Source organism: Myodes glareolus, chromosome 26, assembly GCF_982192425.1.
Source record: "Myodes glareolus chromosome 26, mMyoGla1.1, whole genome shotgun sequence".
Lineage (NCBI taxonomy): Eukaryota > Metazoa > Chordata > Mammalia > Rodentia > Cricetidae > Myodes > Myodes glareolus.
In genome coordinates this window covers 44262237-44289004 of record NC_142051.1, presented here as the reverse complement: position 1 = coordinate 44289004, position 26768 = coordinate 44262237, and the positions used below count along the sequence as shown (strand labels likewise).

The 26768-nt window shown below is 44.2% G+C and overlaps 2 protein-coding genes and 1 pseudogene across 7 annotated transcripts; 2 read left to right on the top strand and 1 right to left on the bottom strand.

Moving 5' to 3' along the window:
* The first annotated feature begins 303 nt into the window (after positions 1-303).
* On the top strand, positions 304-6189 carry Mterf2 (mitochondrial transcription termination factor 2). The gene is made up of 2 exons (XM_048418076.3): positions 304-433; positions 4795-6189. Exon 2 carries the CDS (start codon positions 4849-4851, stop codon positions 6001-6003), a length of 1155 nt encoding a protein of 384 aa, XP_048274033.3. The 5' UTR covers positions 304-433; positions 4795-4848; the 3' UTR covers positions 6004-6189.
* Positions 341-26768, top strand: LOC125389542 (four and a half LIM domains protein 1 pseudogene; annotated as a pseudogene). 3 transcript variants are annotated; one of them, XR_014999830.2, is made up of 2 exons: positions 341-433; positions 25325-26768. The product of XR_014999830.2 is annotated as a four and a half LIM domains protein 1 pseudogene, transcript variant X2 (transcript). The 3 variants fall into 3 exon arrangements; XR_014999831.2 differs by lacking the exon at positions 341-433 and adding an exon at positions 21886-22031; XR_014999829.2 differs by lacking the exon at positions 341-433 and adding an exon at positions 22938-23294.
* On the bottom strand, positions 9827-22675 carry Tmem263 (transmembrane protein 263). Of its 3 annotated transcripts, none has more exons than XM_048418079.3 (3): positions 22444-22675; positions 16150-16216; positions 9827-11190 (listed from the first exon to the last, which is right to left on the bottom strand). In XM_048418079.3, the coding sequence occupies exons 2-3, from the start codon at positions 16208-16210 to the stop codon at positions 10904-10906; spliced, it is 348 nt and encodes a 115-aa protein (XP_048274036.1). In that variant the 5' UTR covers positions 16211-16216; positions 22444-22675; the 3' UTR covers positions 9827-10903. The 3 variants fall into 3 exon arrangements, with proteins under 3 accessions (XP_048274036.1, XP_048274037.1, XP_048274038.1); XM_048418080.3 differs by lacking the exon at positions 22444-22675 and adding an exon at positions 21364-21382; XM_048418081.2 differs by lacking the exon at positions 22444-22675 and adding an exon at positions 11338-11476.

The following is a 26768-nucleotide window of genomic DNA, read 5'->3' as shown; positions in this document are numbered from 1 at the left end:
GGAGCGTGGCAGGGAGGTCAGGCTTAAAAGTTTTAAACTGTTCTGAGAGTTTTGAATGACTCCATCTTACAGACGATAGCCTCTGGTACTGTTCTTTCTTAAGGGGCTGTGACTTTCTCCAAGGGGCAAAGCGATCAAACCGCCGGAGCTGGCTGAGACGGAAGCGCCAGGTGGCACTGGCCCACAGCAGTCCTGTTGTGACACGCTGATTCCCACGGGACAGCTACGCAGCCTGTACCCGGTAGTCTAATTGGCTGCGCTCCGGGGGTGGGGGCGTGGCTGCCTGCGCATCAGTTTCCTAAGCTCTGATTGGTTACCAGCCAAGGGCAAAGCGCAACCGCCCGTTTCCAGGGAGGAGAGGCCTGCGGAGCCGAGTGGGAACTCAGGACCCGGGGGTCCCCGCTGTCCTCTGTGCTTGCGCTGCCGCCCACAGGTGAGCCACCCCCTTTTCCTCCAGCACGGACTGAGCCCCGAGCCAGCTCACCGGGGTCAGGGTTAGCAGCTACCCACCGCGAACGTCCCCACCGACACTCCAACGGGGAGCACCGTGAGTTTCTCCAGAAGAAGGGAAGCTGCTCAGGCCCCTGTATCGGCCCAGGCAGTGCTAATTCCTCTGAGCAGTTTTGTAGCTGCGATTTTGCTTGCAGAAGTAGGATTTGCTTAAAATTTTAGATCAGAAATTAATTGATGTTATCGGGTGGACAGTTGAGAAATGCTACTGTGAAAGTTGCAAGCACACGGGAAGGTGCCTTGTTGGCAGTCTGTGAAGGGGCGGAGAGGTAACGTGGTGATGCGGAGGGTCTTCGCTTGTGGGATACTGGCGCAGAAACATGGATCGCCACAGCCGTCCTAGGTAGATCTGCAGTCCCTGGTGGCATAAAAGCCAACAAAGGGGACAAAGGGTTTCATCTAAAAGGTCAGAGAGAGACGTTTCCTTAAGAACGTGACACTTAGTTCTGGGAGTTAGCACAGTGAGTGTAGCCCAGAGCCTTTGAAGGCCGGGGTGGGAACAATTAGTGCCTCAGGACAGAAAGTGATTGTGGATTGGGAGAGTGGGAGGTGGGGATTCAGGTGGCACCAAAGCCCAAAGAATCTTTTCTACAAATGGCTGTGTGTCTGTCCTAAAGTGCCACTGAAAAGTCTGTTGCAGGGGGGTGACAGGGTCACAGCTGAGACGCTGTGGCCCAAGGTGAAGTAACTGAAGCTCTAGACAGGCACGGGCTCTTTGAGGACAGTGTAAGGTAAGAAGGAAAAGGATGCTTGCTTATTTGGTTTCTTCCTCCCCCCGACCCCACTGGAGAAACCTACCCGTTTTTTAATGTATTTTTAATTAAAATATAATATTATTTCCCCTTTCCTTTTTTTCCCCCAACCCTTTGCCAAGCACACCTACACATTATTCCCTCAAATTCATGGTCTATGTTTCTTTAATTGTAATATATTTTTGTTTTTTGAGACAAGTTGTTACTTTGCAGCCTGGACTAACCTGAAAAACTCGAAGTAGAGCAGGCTTCCCGTGCTGGAGTTCAGACTACCAGACTACCAAGCCTAAAGATGAGGCTGTGGAGGGACAGGGGGAGGAGCCCTAGGAACACAGAGAGGTAGCTTGGAAGTCAGACAGAGAACATTTTGAAAAACAAGTGGTGGAATAATGCCAAAATCTACAAAGGTCTGGTTGCAGGGCAGCTGCCTTTATTGAGAGCCGTGTTATCAGAATAGGAAGGATCTGCAAGAATCAGCGAAGAGGATGGAACCAAGGGGATCATGGGAGGCATGGCGGTAGTAGTGTCAGAACTGCAGAAAAGAGAGGTGGAGAAGGGGAGGGTGCAGCTGAAGGGGTAAATGTGAGAGACCGCATTTGGATATTATAGTCTTTATTGCTCTTCATAGATGATATGTTGGGTGGGGAGGGTTGGCCTTTTTCAACGAGTTGATAAAGTACTTAGAGGCGGTGGGGAGGTGTGCGCCAGGGCGCATGTGTGGAGGTCGGAGCTCACCTTGCAGAAATCAGTTCTCTCCACCGTGTTCGCCTCTAAATTTAAAGTCAGGTCAGCGGCCTTGGTGACAAGCACCTTGGTAGTGGTATTTCATTTGTATTTTAGTAAATATAGCTTGCCCGAGGATCAGAAAAGTAAAACAGCTACACTGACCAGGCAGCAATGTCACACGCCTTTAATCCCAGCAGCCACACTAGCTTGTCATAGAAACCAGGTGGTAGTGGTGCACGCCCTTAATCCCAGAACTAGAAAGGAATATAAGATGGAAGGAGACAGCTCTCAGACACAGTCTCATTCTGAGATTCCTTTCAGACTGAGGTCGAGGTAAGAGCCAATGGCTGGCTGCTTTGCTTTTCTGGTCATCAGGTTGAACCCCAGTATCTGTCTCTGAGTTTTTAATTACTGTGCTTCACCTTTACTGCCAAGCCATCTTGCTGGCCTTTCTTTAGTTTTTTGTTGAGATACAAAGTCGTAGGATATGGGTAGAGTTCATCAGAAATCTGGCGAGGATTCCCTACTCCAGTTGCTGTTGAAAACATTTATGGGAGGAGCCAAGGTGTCCGCATTGTTGGAGTTCTAGGGCTGGAGGCTTGGGAAGAAAATACAGGATGTGGTGGACGCACAATAATAATAACATTTCCAAGTCATCCCAGAGCGATCTAGCAAGACCCCACCTCAAAAATAGCCAAGTAGTAAGTTATCTATAAATGGCAGGGTTGTAGGTTTTTTACCTGCGTATGTTCCTCAGAATTCAGCAGCTCTGCAGAGGGTGTATTATTAGTTTTGTGGAGTTATTTTGGAAAGTTGATATACTTAAACATTTCATTTACCCTTTGTAAATTGATCTTTCATCTTAAACTTGGGATTTGGGGTTTGTTTGTTTAGCAGAAGAAATTTTTGCTTTAATGCATGTGGGCTCTTACAGGAGAACAGCTTAGACTGGCTACTAATGATAGAGGCTCACTACTCATCAGTTCTGGAGGCTGTTGGGGCTAAAACCAAGGTGGCTGCAGACTCTGTCCAAGGACGGCCTGATCCTCACAGATGCCGTATTTTGTGAGTCTCACAATGAGAACACAAGCAATCTTTTCAAAGCCTTTTTAAAGCATAGTTTTATTCTTTGAGAATTTCATACAGGCATACAGTATATTCTGGTCATATTCGCCCGACTCCTTACCCTAAAACTCATGTTCCAGACCCACCCCCTCCCAAATTCACACTGCAGTTCAGTTTAAAGTTGTATCACTACAAGACTTGGGCCTCCTGTAGTTCCCAGTGATAACTACCATTTATTAGATACTTACTCAGGGCCGTCTTCAGAGGACTTGAACCGTGCTTCGCTCTGACAGTGCCCTGTAAGGTGAGGGTCCTGTCCTGTTTCTAGTGCTCACCAACACGTTTCCCATGAGGTATTTTTGGAATTACTATGTTTAGTCTGAAGCTACCAAACTTCACGATCACTCCATAAATTCAATCCAGGGCTAGGCACAGGCAGTTCATCCACAGAGCCTTCGCCCCACCCCAGCATGAGGTCCGGATGAGAGGCCAGAACCTGTAGAGTAGCAACGGTGAAAACCCGGATGGGCTTGGAGCCCAGCATACTCACCGTCCCTTTCCTGTTAAAACTGACAGCTCTTACAGAAACTGTTTAAAGATAAACAACAAGCCACCACAGGCACCAACGGTGGCCTCCACTACCAACCAGCCTTCCGCACAAAGTAAGCCGTCAGCAGCCTGCACGGCAGGAGCACTGCTGGTGGCAAGGACTGGAAATGGCCGTCTTTGCACCCTTTCAAGTCTACGAACACAAGGCGCTGCATCAGCCATACAGCTCTCTGGCAGGGCTGACACCCCAAGAACACTCTCAAATTTTACCAAACCCTAGGGCGTGCGCCTGTTACCAGAGACGACACAGTGGCGAAGGGGTCGGGATATTAGCACTTAACACCCTGACACATAGACTATTTTGAATTAAAGTCACTTGAAAATAGATGTTGGGTCATTTCAAATAAAACAAGGTCAGCTCATCAGCAAAAATACTTAAAATACAATGAAAGATGACATCTTCCCTTCCTAAGTGTCAACCCGAGCTAAACATCAACTTGAAAAGACAATTACCTGTGTAATATGAAGCACGATTAATAAAAACTCAAAGAGAGAAATTGGGCTTCAACCTGAAGATCCGGAAAGCAAAGCAGCCAGTCACTGGCTCTTACCTACACCTCAGTCCGAAATGGCAATCCTGCCTCTAGAATCTCAGAATGAGACTGTGTCTAAGAACTGTTTCCTCCTGTTTTATAATCCTCTCTAGGCCTGGGGTTAAAGGCATGTACTGTCTGGTTTCTATGACAACTAATGTGGCTACTGGGATTAAAGGTGTGTGTTACCACTGCCTGGTCTGCAAGGCTGACCAGTGAGGCTGTTTTACTTTCCCGATCCCCAAGCAAGCTTTATTTATTAAAATACAGTTGAAATGCCACTACAGTAATATGCCATCTAAAAAAGAAACATAACTGTTGTAGGAAAGGGGATTTGTGCCTGATCGATTGAGGCCTTTGAACCCCATGCCTTCCGACATGTAAATGAAGCCCCACCTTCACAGGATGGATGCAGAGCTCAGGCAGACAATGTTTATTCATAGAGGACAGGATGCCTTCAATTAGGAGATGGATTGGAATGGGGTAGTTTCCCCTGCTATCTTAAATCTTTCATTATTTCCAGTTACTGCTCAGAACTCAGGTTTCTGAGTACCTGTCCTAAAAGTCAGGTTCCTCTAAAACCTTCATCTTCCTTACAGGCACAATGTGGACATTCTCAGTTTAGAATGTGGGAATGAGCCAGGGTTTAAAGCATGTCGTGGAGAGTGCTGATGGGACCCCAGCTCTGCAGGCTGCGTCTTTACAGAACGCCGCCATCAGCTTTCAAAATCAGACCTTCGGTGTGTGCCACCTATGAAACTGACAGCCAGTCCAACAAAGAGAACACGAGAACAGTGGCTGGGCTCCGTGCATGTTCTGTGGACATCAGGAAGATCCGCAGACTGAAACCATGGGTGCTGCTAGAGGATGACACCCACGTTGAAGAGATCGCAGACATTCTGAAAGAACTAGGTGCCAGCAAGACTGTGGTAGCCAGTATCTTAGAGCGCTGTCCAGAAGCGATCGTCTGCAGCCCTGCTGCGGTGAAGGCCAAAAGGGAACTCTGGCAGATGGTCTGCAAAAGCGAAGCAGAGCTCATCCGGTTAATAGAGCATTTCCCAGAGCCTTTCTTTACTGTCAAGGACCAGGAGAACCAGAAGCTCAATGTTCAGTTCTTTCAAGAGCTGGGGCTCAAGAATGTGGTGATTAGCAGGCTTCTGACAACTGCCTCTAGCGTCTTCCATAATCCTGTGGCGAACAACAGGCAGATGATCGGGGTTCTCCAGGAGAGCTACCTAAACCTGGGTGGCTCTCCGGCCAATGCCAAAGTGTGGCTGCTGAAGTTACTAAGCCAAAATCCATTCATTGTGTTGAATTCTCCCACAGCTGTAGACCAAATACTAAAATTTCTTCAAGGGCAAGGTTTCACAGACTCTCAAGTTCTTCAGCTGCTGTCCAGACTGAAAGGGTTTCTTTTTCAACTGCAGCCAGGAAGCATCCAGAACAGTATTTCCTTTGCTCAGACGACTTTTGAGTGCACAGACCGTGACCTGCGGCAGTTAGTGGTGAACTGTCCTGTGCTGCTGTGTTACACTGCCCCTGTTCTAGAAGAGAGGATCCAGGTACTTCTGAAGGAAGGAATCTCCATGGCTCAGATAAGAGAGTCACCAATGGTCCTTGAGTTAACGCCACAGATAATCCAATACAGGATAAGAAAGCTGAACTCCTTGGGCTACAGAATAAAGGATGGGCATCTAGCAAGTCTAAATGGAACAAAAAAGGAGTTTGAGGCTAACTTTAGCAAAATGCAAGCCAAGCAAGGAAGGCCGCTATTTAACCCTGTGGCACCATTAAATGTGGACGAGTGACATGGAGCTTCTTTCTAGCAGGGAAAGTGACCGATTCACAAACAAGCAAGTCAGCTTGTAAGTACTAGGGAGTCTCAGGACCTACTGAGATTTGAATTGTGTTCAAATTACCTCACAACTGATGGCCTCTGACTCATCTGCTGTGTTTTAAAATATAAAATAAATATAAATTGTGTTTAAATAAAATCATTGACTTGACCTTGAACTATTACTCCAAAACATCACAAAGCTTGATAGTTCATACAGATTGTTTTGAAGGAACTGATAATTACACACTCTTGTTGGGAGTCCATGAACACTTTGGTCCCAGAGCTGCTAGCAAAGTGAAATTCCCCACCACCAGCCCTGAGTCACTAGCAGGCCAACAACACAGGCCTTCAGAGAGAACCAGCCTCACCTTGTGTTTGGAAGGAGTGTCTACAAGTGTTACTCATCCAAAGGGATGTAGTCAAGCACCTACTTCCACAAACACACACATCCGTTAGGAACCTAACGATAAGTCCAGATGTATTAAGATCTGAATTCTGTCCAGCCTCAGGAATAGGAAAGATTTCCACCTTTCCCTGCACAGTAAAAGGAAGGACTATGGGGGAGGGGTATGGAAACGGTCATTTCAAACTCCATTCGCATGTGAAGTGAATGTAGCTTCCTAGAAAGCATGGAAATCTACTTCACGTGGTACCACTTCCAGCGGTAGTGTTCCACTTCTGTTTCTAAGTCCTGTCCCAAGATAAACATGGCCCAGATAAAGACTGGCTCGCTTTCAGCTGTACCGCTTGTAACAACTGTAATACTTGTTGGCTGTAATACACGGCCAGCTGACTATGGAGTGTGCACAGCTTCTGAAACATACTAAGAATGCAGCCGGTATCCTTTTTTTATTCTCTTAGCAAATGAAGTATCTCTCTCTCACTATCCACATCTGCTCCACTTCTCAGCTGAGAAACTGAGCAGCCACAAGTGCTCAGGTGGCTAAGAATACTCACTGTTCACAGTGAGACTCAGTGTAAGGCATTACCCGGGGCACTCAGGACTGTCAAGAAAAATGTTAAGGCCAGAGACAGCTTGGTGTCAGAGTGGATGCTTCACCTCAGATTCAATCACAAGTGTGTAATGGAATATATGCATGGAAGAGCGTGCACGCTTCTTTCATAGCACCAATGAGCAGCACCACTGCTCCATCTACAGAGCAGGAGTTCATTCTGAGTGTGGTGGGAACCTCCAGAGCTCCACCCGGGCAGTGAGCAGTAATGCATGCACTCGCCGCTCCCTCAGAGCAGGTCTGGAATATGGTACAGGCTGTGGCCTTCTACAGTTACCTGTCAACTGTGCGGTGGTTGGTAACAGGCAAATGACCAAGTGCAGAGCAGCAAGGAGCCAGCAGAGAGTCACTGGTTGACTGCATCAGGAGTGGCTGGAGTAGGGAAGTGAGGCAGCTGTGTGGGGTGAGCTGTGTGGAGTGGGGCTGCGTGGGGTGGGGCTGTGTGGTGTGGGGCTGCGTGGGGTGGGCTGTGTGGGGTGGGGCTGTGTGGGGTGGGGCTGCGTGGGGTGGGGCTGCGTGGAGTGGGGCTGCGTGGAGTGGGCTGTGTAGTGTGGGGCTGCGTGGAGTGGGGCTGCGTGGGGTGGGCTGTGTGGAATGGGCTGCGTGGGGTGGGGCTGCGTGGAGTGGGCTGCGTGGGGTGGGGCTGCGTGGGGTGGGCTGCGTGGGGTGGGGCTGCGTGGAGTGGGGCTGCGTGGAGTGGGCTGCGTGGAGTGGGGCTGCGTGGAGTGGGGCTGTGTGGGGTGGGGCTGTATGGGGTGGGGCTGCGTGGAGTGGGGCTCTGTGGTGTGGGGCTGTATGGAGTGGGCTGGTGTGAGGGAGAGGAGGGCTCAGGACACACGTCAGTCAGCAGAGCGTTTGGGACATGAGAATCTAAGTTAGGTTTGATTCCTAGAACTCACATAAAAATGCCAATTGTGATGACACTTAAAACCCCAGCCCTGGAGAAGTGGGCAGGGGACCCTAACAATGTACAGTAGAAGTGTTCCCTGGGTGTGACTCAGCATTCACACTTCAGTGTGCCCAAGCACAACCTACAAGAGTTGTGAAAGCCTTGGCCCCACCCTGGAGACTGAGCAAACGGAGGTGACAAAGCCTAGACATCTGTCGCTCTTAGCTCCTCCACTGTGTCTTTACTGCTCTGTCTACATCCAGATTATCACGTCTGTCAACTACCACCAAAACACTGACTACAGCACTTCCTCAACTGCTATGTAACCCACAGTTTTAAGAAGATCCTGTATACGAATTGCCTTTATTTCTGTAGATCTTTATGAAACATTCCATTTTTGCAGATCATAGTCCTTTATTATCAGATTCATGTGTCCTTTCCCATCCCTTTAATACAAAAAGGAACAACCCGCATTATTCAGTCAGCTACTTTCATCGGACATGGCACTAAATAGTATTTATACGTCAACATTAGATCATTTATTCAAGTGGATCACACAAATTTATCTCCACTGTGCCAAACCACTAAAAAAAAAAAAGAGCTGAATACCAGATGCTTCCAGATGTATACAACAGCCATAGTTTCGGAAGTGAGCTAGTCCTGTTTAACAGATCACATTGCTAGTCTACGTAAATAAACCGGAAGAGACCTAAGTGTACCGCTGTACACACATCAAACGCACGCTCATCTCAGCAGAACGATACTCACTGCACACCTGCACACTTCTGCTACTGCTGTGAAAGCCCCTGAGCAACACTGCACTTTAGCAATTACAAGTATGGAGAAAATTTACCGGTGGCTTTTCTGTAGCAGAAATTAATAACAGCCGTCTTCCTCAAGAGATTTGAAAGACAAGCAAAGTTGAAAATAAATATGCAAGCACACATAAACCAGTCTTGAAGTTAGAAATACAAACCAGCAGTAATTTCTAAATGGCAAGAATCGAGTTCTCCAACACCAGTATTTAGATCACTGAGAATGGGTCTATTAATTTTGGAATTAAAAAAAATATCATTTGTTAAGCCATTTCACCAGATGTACCAATAAATGCCTCTTACATTACACTGCAGGAGATAATGGCCATTTAATCCTTCTGAATTTAATTCCTTAATGATTTTCAGTTCTGTGTAAGCATGAAGGTCCAAGAACATTTATAGATTTGCTTGAAATTCCTGCTGTTATTTATGAATGTTTTTAAATTTTCTACTTTTATTCAGTTGTTGACCCACATGAGTTACAAACACTGAAGCCTGCATGTGAGGGTGATCTTCTCACATTCTCGGACACTACACTTTGACTTACAAGGCGTCGCTCCCTTCCTCTCTCCAGGGAATTAGAAAGGGCAAAATGGAGACAGATTTAAAGAAAATTAAGGGTTTTCCCCAGGCTTAGCTTATAAGATAACTGCCAAATACATATTTCACTTACTAAAATTTTCATGAAACTGAACACTAAAGCAAAACAAATGGACTTTTGAGTTAGGTTCTGTGAGAATAAATGAGCTATGATGAGCATCAGACACAGCACACTCACCACCCATGTCAAAGAAAGTCAACTCCCTACCTGACACTGGCTTGAAAAACGGTGTCTCCATCTGCTTTAAAGGGCTACAGAAGAACATGTGTTAAAGCACCAGTGAGTTCTGCTGCACGTGCAGCTCAATTGGTGCATCCAGCCCTGGGCTCCATCCCCAGCATCACATCACCCCCAGCACTTGGGAAGTGAAGAGGATTAGGAGCTCCAGGTCCCCCTCCGCTATGTATCCAGTTCAAGACCATCCAGGCTGCAGGAGATACCATCTCAGAAAATAAACAAACGAACAAACAAACCTATAGAAGTCACTGAAAGCACTTGTGTATTTTTTTTATTCAAAACCAATGTGTGGAGCCCATCTCATTCATTTTAAGAGTCAATCCTCATATACGTATGGTTGCTTTTATTGTATTTTTAAAGGAATTGCTACTGATAATTTAAGACATCCGAAAGACAGAAGATGCATGGAGGATTATCTTAGATGCTTCAGATAATTATAAGAACTTAAAAACTAATACTTGTTCCTTCTTAATATAAAACTCTTCCCACAGAGCTCCTGATCAGCTAAGAAATATTCCCGAGGCACTGTGGGGTGTATTACCGATGTGATGTTAATTCCTGACAGCAAACAGCACTATCTTACTCACGGCACAGGAGACGCCTTCACTCGATACTCCTGAGATTCTTAGGAGGGAAAACTAGTTTTACAACCTTTAAAGGAATTCACTGATAATTGTAAGAACTGCACATATTACGGTATTAGAAAAGATGTTCTCTTTTGTAAGGCATCAATGATTAAACAAATAAAAGGCTTATCTAACAAAAAACAATTAACAGTATCATAAAACCATTTATCTTCTAAACTTCTGAATTCCTGCTACTTTTCTGCCAGCTTAAATAAGAACGCCTCTTGGCCTAAACCACTACTGTTATAAAAAACTAAGACATCTGAAACTATTAGGCACATCAAAGGTACAGTTTATGTGGTTCAAGAGTCCCTTTGTAAGGGGCACATGAGTTACCTGGCACACTTTACACGTGGAACTGTAAAGTCATCTACTAAGTTGAACTTTCACATTTTTAGTCAAACTGAAAGACTTAGAGCAAATATTTAAACATACCATATCTTCAGTTACAACTGAGCAAGTGTAACATTTTACCAGATAAAAAGCTGGACCTAAGTGTGAAAAGCCCCCACACACTGGGAGAGTACTGCTTTCTTCCTGGTTTAGAGAAGCCAGCCGTCAATACTTTGAGCACAGCAGTTTAGCAGTGGGCTTGGCTGTAGTCTGTGATTGAGCAGTTCAACGCCACTGGCATCGTATTCTGTAGAGCACGTGTGCCAGCGCACACAAGTGCACGCGTGTTCCTGTCCCTTAGTCAGACTTGTCTTTCTTCTTTCCTGATAAGGGCACTTTGTTTACAACAGCAGAACCCACAGCCGTCACACCTCCAGCCACAGCAGACACGCCGCCTTTCACCAGCCCTATTCCCATGGAAGGCACAGTTGTGACAGCTGTTTTGGTCACCTCCAGACTCTTTCCACCAATCCAAGCCACGCCACCAATGGTGGCACCAACAGCTCCCTTTGTAACACTGAAGATCCCTCCAGTCACACGAGACAACACGCCTGGCTGCTGCTGTGGGTGATCCTTCATTGACCCTATGAGAGAGAGCAGATGCCAGTCAAATATGAGTCAGTACAAACGCCTTCCTCACAACCAGGAGCTCCATCTGACAAGTGGAGCTTTACCGAGTGAACAGTAAGGAGCTCTTGACTAAGTATAGCTGCACAAATTTTATATTATACCTTGGTCCAGAGCTAAGTCTTCTGAAGCAAGGTCTTGTTAATGTAGCCCACACTTTCCTCTGCCTCACAAATGCTGAGATTACAGGCATGTATCAGCACACTTAGTGTTCTGTAGCAATTTCCACGAGATGAAAATCTTCTATTTTGGAAGGAAGCTGGTTAAGACACAGATGAAATATTCCATTCTACATAGAAGCTCCTTAAGCTCAAAAGCAAACAAATCAAAACGGCTTCAGGAAGTTCCTGAAACTGACCAGATTCACTAGGCCCCTCCCTTCCGGAGCATATGTAAACTGTAAAGACTGCTTGGAGACATTCAGACCAGCTGAGCAAACTGGCAGGGCATTCCCCAACCTGCTGAGCTGCCTCCAGGCTGTGTGGTGTGCCCCAGGTTTCCAGCTGCGGTAAGCTGTCACCCACAGGGGAGTGGACTTCAGGGTGCAGCTGCCTTTGAACCGTTCCTACTACTATTCGTAACTCCAGTTACACTCAGTGATTCACCAAGGTGGACTTTGGTCTATTGGTGGCTCCCTATCTGGAGTGAGCAGACATCTCTGTATCTACCCTGGAACAGTATCACACAGCAAGTGCATCCAGGGCAAAGTCTTATCTACAAGACAGGACATACTGTAGAGACTAACCTGCTTCAGTTCAGTTACCAAAATTTTACCTTAGGAAGTATAAAAAAAATAAAATTATAAACATATGTATCCCTTATGCAGGATTCAATCAATAATTACTAAAATAATCATCTTCATTAAATGTGGCTCTCAAGATGCTCTGGGGATCTCTAAGGACTCCGGGGGAAGGGATACATGGAAAAAAGAACCTTTCAAAGTAATATCAAGATGTCACTGTCTTTTTACTTCCTTCTCACAATGACAACTCAGAGTTCCGGAAACGCAATGATGCACAGCAGGAGTGAGCGCAGGAGCAGCTGCCGCACCAGTGCGCCTGTCTTCTCTCACTCCAGACAGCAGAGGTTTATAAAATATACAAATACCATCACTCAGGTAACAGATCTCTTATTTGAAAGTTCTAAAATTGAGCTTTTCTAAGACACAAAGCATAAATTCATCTTTAAACTTCTTTTTTTTTATTGTTCTACATTCTAACTGGGAAAATCTTACTGATTATTCTAACTAGTACATCAGGCAGGAAATAAACTCCAGAATTAACAGTTGGGGCTATATGAAATTCAAAGGTTACTGTATAGCACAAAATACTCAGAAAAGCAACAGCCTCCAGAACAGGAGAACATCAGACAGACAACTAATATCCAGAGTTTGTTTTCTTAAAGTACAAAAATCATACACACAAAAAGCAATAGCCAATCAAAGTATTTTATATCCTTAGCCCTCTGGAAAATGCAAATTAAAATTACTGTGAGATACTATTTCACCCAAGTCAGAATGGCTATCAACACCACTACTAAGGCTGATACAGTGCCATATTCCTTTAATCCCAACACTCAGAAGGCAGAAGCAGGCAGATATATACCTGTGTATTTTTATTTTTCTAAATACTTACTTTTCACATGAACATACAAAGTATCATCATGGCATTTGCAAGCAAAATTGGTTCTGATTTCCCCCATCAGCATACAAGTTCACAACCAGCCAAGGCTACAAGAGAGACCCTGTCTCAAAATAAGCGAACAAAAAAAAAAAACTAATAGCTGATGCTAATGCGGATTTGAGGAAAGAGAAACCCTTGTTCACTGCTTGAAGGAATGCCAACCGGTACAGTCATTATGGAAATCAGTATGGCGGTTCCTCAAGAAATTAAAACAGGCCATCCTGGGCACAGAGATTCAAAGGCCACGTGCCATAACACAGAGCTACTCACATACCCATATTCACTGCTTTTCTATATACAACAGCAAAGAAACGGAACCAGCCTGGATGCCTGTCAAGAGATGATATTGAAAGTGTTGTGCGTATATTACGTTGTAAAAAGATGAAATTACTAACGTGCAGGGATAGGAACAGATTTGGAAAGTATTATATTAAGTGAGATGACTCAAACTCAGAAAGAAGTAACTGCATTTCTCTTTCATATTTGGATCCCAGGTTACAAGTGTATATACAGATGAGAGAAGATGCAGATAAAATCTAAAAATCTAAAAAGGAAATCAAGAGGGTTAAAGAAAAAAAAAGATGCTGAGGAAAGGGGACATGAAGGCTAAGGAACTCATGTGACCGGAAAAACAGAAACGAGAGAGGAAAAAGGAGATAAGAAATGGGGAAAGGAAAATAAGCTTGAAAATGCATGATACTGATGTAAAATATGGAAAATGAGTATTTAAAAATGAACAAAATGTTACACAAGGATAACATACAGCCATTGCTAAACTTGTTTTTAAAATACAAATTGTAAAACTACTAAGCATAATACACTTTAAATTTTTAAATGGCTAAAAATAAAGGACTTAAGAGGTAGGTAAGAACCTGAATAGATTAGTTATAAAATTTTATTAAATCCTGAAAAATAAAGCAAGCAAGGAGCTCGGTGTCATCAGACATGCCTGTAATTAGCGCACCGAGAGAGTACAAGGACCTCAGTGTAGAGTTAGCCTAGGCTACATAGGGTGACCCTGTCTCAAAACTGTATGATTGACTTTATTATAATATACAATCTTTTCCTGGAGATGAGGACAAGGGAATAGTGGCACATACATGTCAGAGAAAGATCCTGTCTCCAAAGAAAAGAACAAAGGTGTTTTGTTTCTTTTTCTTTTTTTTTTCTTTTCTTTTTTTTTTTTTTGAGACAAGGTCTCACTATGTATCCCTGGCTATTGTGGAGCTCTAATAGACCAGGCTTGTAGATGGAAGTTTCTGTCCCACCCAGTCCCGCAGTCATTCAGTCCCAAAGAAACATACAGAGGCTTATTTTAATTATAAACTGTTTGGCCCATTAGCTTAGGCTTATTAACTAACTCTTACAATTTAAAGAAACCGTAATTCTTAGTCTATGTTAGCCCAGCTAACTCAGTCGGTAGAGCATGAGACTCTTAATCTCAGAGTCGTGGGTTTGAGCTAAACACAGGATGACAAATGTAGCACAAAAAATAAAAACCCAGAGACAGATATTGGGGTTCAATCTGAAGATCAGAAAAGCAAAGCAGCCAAGCCACTAGAGAGCTCTTACCTCTGTGAAATCCTCAAACTGAAAGAGTGAGTTCCTGTCTCATGCCGCTTTATATTCCTCTCTAGTTCTGGGATTAAAGGTGTGAGCCACCACTGCTAGGTCTGTACGACTGACCAGTGGGCTGTTTTACTCTCTGGCCTTCAGGCAAGCTTTCTTTATTAAAATACAAATGAAATATCACTATGCAAGCTAGCCTTAAAGTCAGAGATCTGCCTGCCTCTGCCTCCCAAGTGTTGGAATTAAAAGTGTGTTCCACCTGGTTAACAAGTTTTCAAAAAGCAAAACACAGAAATAGAAACATACATTCAAAAAATACATATTTATAAATTACATATACCCAGAGTATATATTAAACTTATACAAATTGTTCTTTAAAAAAAATCAAAACTGAGCTAATAATTTTCAGGATTTTTTTTCACTAAACTAAAACCAATTAGGTAGTTCCTCTGTAGGTGGGGGGGGGAGTCTCACTATGTAGCCAAGCCTTGAGCTTGATATCCTCTGGTTTCTACCTCACAATTTTGGGATTATATTAATCAGTCACCAGGGCAGACAAGTACATCCATCCTCTTTGAGGCTTACCTATAAGAATTTTACTGTTATTTTTATATTTTGAAGGTTTTGTTTTGTTTTAATATTGGCCCAGAAATTTGATTTGTGCCTAACACTCTGGGAAGAAAATGAACTACCTAGAGTTAGGCCATCTAGCCCAGGGTCACATGCTGCCCCAAGGAGGTTGTGGTTTATGTTAAGCTTAGAAAGTCTATACCAAAAACATGAGTGAGAGGTGACCTCAGGCATTTTCTGTAGCAGTCAGGACACCGAAGGACAGGAGACAAATAATGTTTCCAAAGCCTTCAGAAGCAAGTGTTAAGAGTATTTGAGTCCAAGGTCATATAAGAACATAGAAAGGTATCAAATATAACAAAGAATGATATGAATTTTTAAAATCTCAAGTCTCAAATTAGGTGCAGTTGTATGCAGGATATCAGAAATAAACAGTACATCCTGTACCTCTCACACCTTTGTAAATAAACAGATGTCCTTGCTTGTGAAATGGTCTTAAGATAAAAGTGTAACAAGAAAATAATCAAATGATGAAAATTGTGTCTCTATCCATCAAGGTCTATGTTTTCTTATTAAAGACTAAAAGTATTTATTTCAATTATTTTGAAACATGTTTACTGACCAGATAAAAAGGTTATGATTCTTTATATGTAGTTTTTAAAAATAATCGTAACTTTAATTTGATGTGGGTTCCCCTCTGTATGCTGTGAATACCACTGGTTAATAAAGAACTGCCTTGGCCTGTGATAGGGCAAAAGAGTAGAGCTAGGCGGGGAAAACTAAACTGAATGCTGTGAGAAAGGAGGCAGAGTCAGGGAGAAGCCATGGAGCTGCTGACAGAGACAGACAAGCTAAAACTGTGCTGGTAGGCCACGACCTCGTGGTGATACACAGACTAATAGAAATGGATTATATTAAGATGTAAGAGTTAGCTGATAAGAAGTTAGTGTTAATAGGCCAAGCAGTGATTTAATTAATACAGTTTCTGAGTGGTTATTTCAGGACTGAGCAGCCAGAAACCAATAGCAGCGTCCTCATTACAGCATTAATTTACCAGGATGTTCCTTCCATTCTTACTGTCAGGTACATGCTTACCTTCGGGTGGTTCATCACTAAGATAAGATGGAATTTCTTGATTTTTATCTGCCTGATTCATGATCACCTATAAAAAAAACATATTTCAGAGTAAGACTACTTCTCACATGTTGCATTGAATCAATTTAAGCAATTTTACTTAAACAGAGAACATTTTTAAATACCTTCCACAAAAGTACCTTGTCCTACTATCTCCTATTTCAAACTGCAGAGTTTACAAAGGACTTGAAATTGCATCAATGGACACTAGAAATTTTAGCACCAACACTAAAGAAGAGCCGTGGTGACAATGCAAGTGTTCCTTGGTTGTTTCTACCATGGAATTTCAACTTCACCTGAAAACTGCTAGTGAAGAGAGCTGGACAATAACAAAACGCATGAAAATAAGGATCCATCCTATGTCTAAGTATCCGTCCTATGTCTACAGCCTCACAGTCAACTTGGGTATGGTGGTAGAGCAGACTGTAAAAACAGAGACTTTCAAAGGTAACTTTAATTTCATGTATTACATCTTGTTATGATTTTACAACCTAAATCCTAAAACAGACCTCAGTGGCATAAAATCCAACTGCATAGATCACATGATTGACAAATACCTTCTAGTTGCTCTGGTGAGAGTCCTGACTCAGATACAGCAGCACCTAATCGGTCTGACTTGTGAATTGCAGATCATTTCATAGGATTAAACAAAGTAATAATGAAGCTATGAAATCTTGTACAAAGATAAACAAAAGCGTATCATTTGGTGCATTACTCCAAGGCGAAATTCTTGACTAACTTAATTAGAAAACCTCCTCAAACTAGAAAGCTACATTTATTTTCATTTATATGAAATCATATAAGAACATAACAAATTATTCAGCACAGTGTTCAATAATTAGAAAGCCTAAGTTTGAATCCCAACCAATATAAAATATATGGCAAAGGAAAAATAAGATTTCAAAAAGAAATTAAGATATTCTAGCCCTGACACTAAGATGAGAATATTGTCTAACAAACTGGAAAGCAAAACATACAGGAAATCCTGGAAAAATATGTGTTCCTTCTGCGGAAAAAGTTACTATATTATAGTCTATTTCTTCCTTAATTTCAAGAGGAGACAAACTTCTGTATAAGCTATTCATTATATCCCACTAAATAACGCACAAATTTATATACCTATATACATAGAAACACGCCATAAACTGGCTGATGGCCAACATGATCAATAGAAGCTATAGTAATCTACACAGGAATTTGGAAATGACATGCAAACATACATCTTACTTCTTTTATTTCTTTTTAGACAGCATCTCCTAAGTAGCCCAAGCTGATATGGAGCTCAATCCTGCCTCAGTCTTACAATGCTGGGATCATAGGAATATGTCACCACCCCCAGGTTCATCTTATGTATTTTAACTGGAATTCAAAAATATATGTGAATGTGATTCCAACTATATTCATTTCAAAAGTGTCCCTATCTCATAAGTCACTACTAATGGGTTTACACTTTCCTCCTACTACAGAACTTTTTTAAAAAATTACTTTTCATACTTCATCTGTATGTATTTTACATCTAATAGAAAATACCACCACCCATAGATCATAGCTGCTTTACAACAGCCTGCAGACATGGACATTAATCTAAACGTAAACTGACCCCTTCCTACTGCGGACAGCAATGAGGAACCCGTGCAGAGTAACAATGCCAGATCTGTGCTTTTAAAACCTAGCTAAGGCTCCTTGTCCATTACGAGGTGAGGAATCTCTGCTACAAGTTCCTGACACTGCTAACCCTGCCATGGAAGACTATATACCCTGCAAACCCTTGAACCAAACCAAACTCCTCCTCCCTTAAAAAAAAAAAAAAGAAAAGAAAAGAAAAGAAAAGAAAAGAAAAAAGCCACTAGCTAAAATCTTTAACGCATCTGAGGAAACACTAGCGGAGTGAACAGATAGCCAGATCTTTGCCAGTTAGACATCAAATAGAGGCTTAATATCCAGGATATATAAATAAAATTAAACACTGAAAGAACAAACAATGTAATCAGTAAGTAGGCAAGTAAACGAGCCAATTTCCAACGTGCGCATTAAAAAGTACTCAACATCCTTAGACATCAAGGAAATGTAATCAAAACTGGATCCCCTCTCAGCCCAGTCAGAATGGCTATCAAGAAAATAAAAATAAAAAATCAAATCCTGTCAGGGTTAGGAGACTATGGGGTCCTGGTATAAATACCTCCCTGTAAGATCTCTAGGCACGCTCTCTCTTCCACTCTGCCTATTGTTTTTACTTTGCTCTGATTTCTGCTTGGCTTTTATTATAATATCTAAGTGTGTGTATTCCTATTAGAATGTACACTCTGAGGACAAGGGCTTGAGTTTTGTATACGGTTTTACCTTCAGATTCTTCTCTCTCTCTCTCTCTTTGTTTTTTTGTTTTTCGAGACAGAGTTTCTCTGTGTAGCTTTGGAGCCTGTCCTGGAACTCACTGTAGACCAGGCTGGCCTCGATCTCACAGAGATCTGCCTGCCTCTTGCTTCCCGAGTACTGGGATTAAAGGCGTGCACCACCATCACCTGGCCTATCTTCCGATTCATAAAGTCAAATACTTGAATTTTTGTATAAAGTCAACTTGGATATTAATACAAGCTTATGGGAAAGATCTAGGGTGTTCGATTTCTAGTATGGGCAATTAAGTATGCAGAAATGTCAACAAAGACAGGATATATTAGAAAAGAAACCATTTCATCGAAAAATGAAGGGTTTGTGAACAAGTCCTTGTATCAAAACATACACAGGAAGTTGAACGAGATACCTTCAGGGAATGTACAGAAGAAAGCTGAGACAGTCTGAGACAAGGTGAGGTTTAGACAATGGCTTCAAGTGATAACTTAATCTATACAGGATGCATGATGTGATCACGCTAATGAGTGGTGAAAATGGACTTACAGCCTTCATTAGGTTGTTTGCATTTAAGAGCCAGCTGAAGAAGAGAATTTAGCAAAACAAACCTTCAAATAAACAGTATTCAGTGAATAGTTAATGTAGCTACATAGAGGGCAAGAAAGGAATGTATAAGAGTCCTAAAAATTTAAGGCAGACATTAAAACAATTTATCAGGATCGAATACTAGAGGGAAGTGTTAATTATCACAGAGATTAATATAAAAGGTTAGTTTCAAATGGCCTGGGTGTTTTTACATTGCACACACACACACACACACACACACACACAAAATGAATCCTAACATTCTAAGATTGAAGCAGGAAGCCAGGTGTCAAGCAACCCTATAGTTCCAACACCCTGGAGCTGAAGCAGGAGGACTGCCATGAGTTTGAGGCTAGTCTGGCCTCAGTGATCTCCAAACCAGCCAGAGCTGGAAACAAGATCATATCTCAAAAAGAAATAAACATATAAAAGTTACCCTTTAGTGAGAATTTCTTATTTTATGTGTTTGGCCTGTGTGTAAAATGTATGTGTGTGCACCATGTGCATACAGAGCATAATCCGATCCCCTGGAACAGGATCACAGTTGATTGTGAGCCCCTGTGTGGGTGCTGGGAGTTGAATCCCTATAATCTGGAAAAGCAGCCAGTTCTTTCAACCACTGAGCCATTTCTCCAGTCCCCCCACAAATTATTAATTTCTGTACAAACCATTCTGTTCTAAACTCATTGAATCACTGGTGTAACATACACTTGAACCCTAAGCATTGCATCTTGTTAGGGTTAGGCACTGCTCTAACCCAAAACTTACTTCAGTAGGAACACACTTTCCAAACAATTATCACTTTGATCATTCCTTAAGAAACAAAATATATTATCTGTATTTTAGGAGCTCATGATGCCTACAAGTTAATAATGCACACAAGTGTCTAGTTATAAAAAAGCTTTCCTAAAGAGGGCAGTAATGATAACAGTCTTTAGATCAAAGCAAATGATTTAGTTTAGAAACATAATCAGTTCCATCTTTTGGTCCTGACGTGGACAAACCATTATAATATCAACTATAAAAGGCTTCTTTACTACAAGACTGTATAATATGACAGTAAGTTCAGCAATAGAGACTTTAATGGGAAAGGGATATTTCTTATCTAGTACAAAATACTACAACAGCTGGCAGATATATTGAGTAAATATCAATACCACTATTCCCTAGAGAGTAACTTATTCCAATAATAGAAACAACCAAACACCTGCTGGAAACCTTTCCCTCTGGGGTGTGTGTGTGTGTGTGTGTGTGTGTGTGTGTGTGTGTATGCTTTATGAAAAATAAAATCACTCATGAAGAAATGCTGTTTGTGGGTTTCAGCAACATTTTATATAAAACGGTTTTTTAAAAATCCTCTGGGTATAAACCTCTAAAGTCACATAAGTTAACAGTATAAAACTCAGCTACAAAATACAGTGTGCAACACTTCACCTTCAAAGTCACTTCAAGACATTTGTTACCCAAGTAACAGTCTTCCTATGTAAGAAAAAGACTAAGCTAGGCATGGTGGCTCACACCCATAATCTCAGCTCTTATGAAGCTACAGAAAGATTGTCTTAAGCTAAACCAGCCTAGCTGCATAGTGAGGTCTAGACCATCTTTATCTTCTGTAGTTTACAATCCTGAACATTGCTTGCATAAAAGGTGGCTCCTGCCAACTAAGTTAACAGCAAATAGACTAGAAGGAAGGCACTGAGTAAGAAAGTAAGAAAAATTTATCAATGTAAGTTTAAAAATCACATACAAAATGACAAATAACAACAATCTCAGAATAGAAAAGTTTAAGTGTTGTCCTTAAATGAAACATGGAGTAGGATTAAAATATTCTGCCAAGCCAGAAAACCAGTACAACAGTCATCCTCACTAAAATACATTTCATTGGCTCAAGAGATGCTGGCATCCCCACTTTGTGCCAGATCTTGTGGAGACAATGAATGAACATACACAAAAAGACCCTACTCTTAAGTGTATGTAATCTGATGCAATACCATCAGGAAGTAGAAAAAGAGCAAAAACTCAAGGATTCAAACAGGAAAGCTAAGATTTTCCAAGAAATAGTAGAAAAAAATCAAATACTTGACTCATGTAAAAATCAATTAAGCTTTTCTAAGGATGTTTTCATTGAACTTGGTTTCTGGTGTAAGCGGTATAACAAAGACCAAAAAATTGAAAGTGAAAAATGAAAGCAGATCTCTATGACTTCATTAACCGTTGCTAAAGCAGGAGTGGAGATACACTTACCTGTTGGCATGATAGCCCTTGGAGGCAACAGCTAACAGAAGTTTTAAACACTAACCAACAGCAGACACAAATAACTACAATGTTTCCTTTTGGATTAGCAGCGTTCAAAAAGACACAATCAAATAAGAATTCGCTCCCTAAACTAGGTATTTCTAACTTCCCAGAAGCCCTTTCTCCCCCTCATTGATCCACCTTCAGCCTTTAGGCACAAGCAAGTCTTTTTTTCTCTCCCTCATCAGCAGAGGGAGTGACGTGGCAGGAGAGGCAGAAAATGACCCTAGAGGCTAGTGCTAACTTGGGCACCTCCTTCCTCTGCTCCTTCGCTGTCCACCCAGCACACCCTCGTTCCTGCAGAATTCCAGCGTAAGACGTGTTTAAGGGAGACGATCCAATCTGATCCGGAGGAGCTCCAGGGCCAGCGCACAAGCTGCGTGTGCACGGCAGTCTCTGGTTTTGGATTAAGCCTGGGGTCGGCAGTGACTACCCGGAGAGGGGTGCTCCTGGACTCCCCAGTCGTTCTTTGACACTGCCAGCGCCCCCTTCTTTCCCACGCCTGCGGGTTTAGAACAGCGTGGGAGTGGAGTTCCCAAATTTAGGAAGAGCAGCCGGAATCTCCGCTTGGAGCCCAGCCCCGGACTTGAGAACCCACCCGGATGGTTTATCAACAGGTCAGAAGTGAAGTGGGGCGCAGAAGTCGGGCTCCTCCTCGGATGCACCCACCTTCCCCACCTCCTCCACCTCCACGCCAGCCTGATCACAGCTCAGACCCGGGCTTCCAGGAGCGAGCCACCCCCTTCCTATCCATCCCCCCCCCAACACCCCCGATCTCCCAACACTGCGTCGGTCCGCGAACTCACGGACCCAACCCGGGGGGGGGGGGCGACCCGGCCGCACCACCTCCATCCAACGACGCCCCACCCCGTCCCTCCCCTCCCCCTTCCCGCTCGATCGCCCCCCGAAAGGCCGGTATGGGGTAGCCAGGCCCCCCAGGGTCGCGCAGGTGAGATGCAGAGGGGCTAACGGAAAGGACCCCGGAGGCCCCGTGTCTCCCCGCCCAGGACATGGGACCGACTCACTCACCGCGGGGTCGGGGCGGGCAGCGGCCGGGCGGAGGGGAGGAGCGGCGGCACCGGGGACTGCAGAGGCGGCGACGCGATCAGGGTCGGCTGCGCGATCCAGATGCTCGCTCTCCTCCGCTCGCTCTCCTCGGGCTCAGCAGTCGGAAGACTCGGTCCGAGGCGGCGGCGGCGGCGGCGGCCTCCGGCTGCGGACGTGGCGCCTGACGCGAGACCCGCCCCCTCCGCAGCCTCCCGAGCTCCCGCCTCCTCCCGCGCCTCAGGTTCCTACGCGCACGCGCGCTCGCGCCCCCGCTCACCCCCCTCCCCTCCGCTCCCTCCCGCGCCCACCGGTCGCTCGGCGCGCGCAGCCCCCTCCCCGCTCCCCCGCCCCCGGCCCGGCTCGCCTGCGCGCGCCTCATCCGGGGTCTTCCCCGCCCCCTCCGCCCCGGGTGGCCAATCAGAGTGGGCGAGGGGCAAGCCGGCAGCCAGCCAGCCGCTCCCTGGTCGGCGGCCCCTGGGCGAGCGCTGGGGGAGCGCGAGGGGAGTAACGGTTCTGGGAACTGGGAGCTGCTCCCCTGCGGAGGGCGGCGTGGTCGCCGGTGTCTCCAGCCATCCTTCTGTAGCCTTCTGTCAGCGGTTCTCCTCGGGGGCAGCCTGTGTGGCCAAGGGATAGGGAAGGAGAGGCCTTGCTAGTTGCTGGGGCTTTTTGTTTTGGGGGTTGTTTGCTTCACCCTCCGCCTGTCTGTCCTACAGCCGGAGTTCTTGGGCGTAAATAATAATAATAACAATAATTCTACCAGGTTTGCCCTCATCCCGCAGCGCTTCGTGCCCAGGCCTTGCAGGGAGCCTGGAGTTTGGGTGACGGAGAAAAAGGTTGGTCCTTCGTTGTGAGACATGAACTGGGAGTGAGCAAAGGCTGCCCTCGGTCACTTGTAACTAAGGCTTCTTCGGGTTCCCGACCCTCGACGGCCTTGGGAAGAAAGTGCCTGGTGGGAACCCCGGAACCCAAGAGTCCTGCAAGTCCAGCCCTGCCTCAGCCTGGGGTGGGAAGCAGGACTCTTCTGGGCTTCAGAGGGACCTTGTAATAGCCGCCTAGGAGGCTGCTTGGGGGAGCAAAGGAGAGAGGTCGCTCAAAGGCTGCTTTTCTTTGACACCTTTAAGACAGAGATGACAATAAACGCACCCTAAGCTTTTGGAGAGGCTAAGAAGAGGTGGTAGTGTAAGGTTTGCCTTTTCGCAACCTCATTAGCCATGTGGACACATTCACAGGCGGGGGGGCGGGGGGGCTCAGTTTTTAAAGGACAATAGCATGGTGTAACTGAATAGTGTTGATAGGTCTCAGAAAAAGGACTGTGAAGAAAGAAAAATCCCGGGAGGGAGCTAGCTTTGCTCCAGTTCTTAAGTAGAATGGACTAGAGTATGACTTCTTCTTAATCGTTATCAAATCATCGAGTTAAATCCATTTAAATCACTGTACTGAAACTAATCATGATAATCTTGTGTGTACCGATCTTATCACTTTAATTTGAGTAGGATGTCTAGGAGAGTCTGACCTGGGGTGTTACTGTCACAGAACCCTGAGTTCTTCATCGGATTTCAATAGGTGACTTTCAAGGTTGATATCTAGGCAAAATTACAGTGTGCAAAATTACACTTTATAACTTTCTTCCCCAAATTGACAATGATTTTGCTAGTTCTTAAGGCCATACTTCAAAGCTGTGGTTCTCTCTGTTTCATAAACTAATGGAGATACTGGGGAGCTTTGGCTCCTTCTAAAACTGTAAGTCGAGGTAGTCCTGTATCCTGACTGCAGTCAATTTCTGTTGCCTCAGGCTCCTTACCTCTGACAATGAATAGCATCCCGCTCAGTTCTCACCAACTCCGATGTATATGAGAATATGTGTGAAGATCTTGGTGAGATTGCTTCTATATTGATGCTATCTTGATTTCAGATACCTTGATGCAACCAGAAGGACCCCCAGTGAAATCAGGCCCTATTTATTTTATAGGCTGACCTAAATGTGCCCCCCCCAAAACAGGATTTCTCTGTGTGGCCCTGACTGTCCTGGAACTTCCTTTGTAGACCAATCTGGCCTTGAACTCAGAGATCCACCTACCTCTGCCTCCAGCAACATTTTTTTACGTTCTTTATGTAATATATTCTTTTGTTATTTTGAAATGAACTGAATGATAGCAGCTTTGAATAGGTTGCCATCCAACATAAATAATAAATGCTATTATTCTCGTGTTACTGGTCTCTGCACACCTACCTGAACTCTTTCTTCTTCCTTGACTCATGATTTGACACAAGCTGTTAGGTTGTGCCATCCCGTTTCTGTCCGTGACGAGGCAAACACTTGTATAATCATATGAGCTGAAGCAGATATGTTAATTTAGTCTATCTTCACAACTGTTGAAGATAAAATTTTACCATCCAATGTTGTGACCACAACCCACATTGTTAACTGTCATATTCTTATTTGAGATGAGATCTCTCTATGTGACAGGCTGACCTGAAACTTGTGTTCTTTCCAAGTTTTGGGCTTGAGGTATAAGCCACTACATTCAATTTAACCACTGCATCCTTAGAGAAAAGCAGTCCCCGAAACCCAGCAAATGGCCCAGCGCTATCAACAAGGCTGTAATGTTGGTAGGAGCTGGCCTGGCATAACTAGACCTTGGTATTTTTTAGTTAAGCAAAACGGTGTGAGGCAAGGCTACTTCACAATTGGTAATGGTCAAAACAAAAAGACTACTTTCTAGTTACTTGAACCTAAACAAAATCATGAATGTTGTTCAGATCACCAAGCAGAATATACAAAATGAGAAGGATGAACTGGTTAAGTGGCTTTTGCTTCTTCACTGGCTATAGTTTTACTCATTCTAGCCTTTCCTCTTTATAGGTGACATTTATGAAGATAACGAACCATACAATCACTCCAGCCTCATCACAAAAGAAAGGCAAGAAGGTCTATTTCCTTAAACCCTCCTCCAAAACATCTAACTCGACCCTAAATCTGAAGAGCCCCGCTTTACACCCTATTACTGAGATACCATCTGATTGACTGGGATGCATGTTCTGCTTTCCTCTGATGAGTGATAACCTCAACATGGTCAGCTTGTAGGAATTCTTGATCTTTGGCTAAAGTACACTGACAAGTCTTATCTGTACCAACTATTTTTATGGAGTGGACAACATGCAGTGAGGTAGAAGACAGACATGACTAGTGGGGCTGAGTAGAGTGGCCTTCAAAGACAGCCCAAGCCCTCTTCCTTTCGTACAGCCTGATAAGCTACTGTAGAATTCTAGCTTCATAGCCACCGCCCAGCAGACACCACAGCTGCATGGGCAAGCATCTCCAGGCAGCAACTGACAGCCATTCTCAACCGTGCTCCGCCCATCCCAAACACAGCCTGTTCTTTGCACATCCAATGCGAGGTCCCCCAGCTATAAGGCACCATGTCTGAGAAGTTCAACTGCCACTACTGCCAGGACTCCTTGCAGGGGCAGAAGTATGTGCAGAGGGACGACTTCAACTGCTGCCTGGCGTGTTTTGACAAGCACTGTGCCAATACCTGTGAGCAATGCCATAAGCTCATAAGTGCAGATTCCAAGGAGGTACATTATAAGAACCGCTACTGGCACAAAACCTGCTTGCATTGTGACAAGTGCCTTCAGCGCTTGGCCAGTGAGACCTTTGTGGCCTGGGACAACAAGATCCTGTGCAACACCTGTGCCACTCAGGAGGCCTCCCCCAAATGCAAAGGGTGCCAACAGAATATTGTGGCAGGAGACCAGAATGTGGAGTACAAGGGCACCATCTGGCATAAGAACTGCTTCACCTGCAGCAACTGCAAGCAAATTATCGGGACCAAAAGTTTCTTCCCTAAAGACGATGAGTTCTACTGTGTGGCTTGCCACGAGGCCAAGTTTGCCAAGCGCTGTGTGAAATGCAATAACCCCATCACATCAGGAGGAATCAGTTACCAGAATCAGCCCTGGCATACTGAGTGCTTTGTATGTGTTTCCTGCGCTAAGGAGCTGGGTGGGCAGCGCTTCACTGCAGTGGGTGACCAGTATTATTGCGTGGAATGCTACAAGAACTTTGTGGCCAAGAAGTGTACTGCATGTAAGAATCCCATCACTGGCTTTGGTTCAGGATCTAATGTGGTATCTCATGAACAGAATTTCTGGCATGACTTCTGCTTCAACTGCAAAAAGTGCTCTGCAAATCTGGCCAACAAGCGTTTCGTCTTTCACGAAGAGCAGGTGTATTGTCCTGACTGTGTCAAAAAGCTGTAACTTGACAAGGGCTGCTATCCTGTAAAACAGCATTCGAACCATGA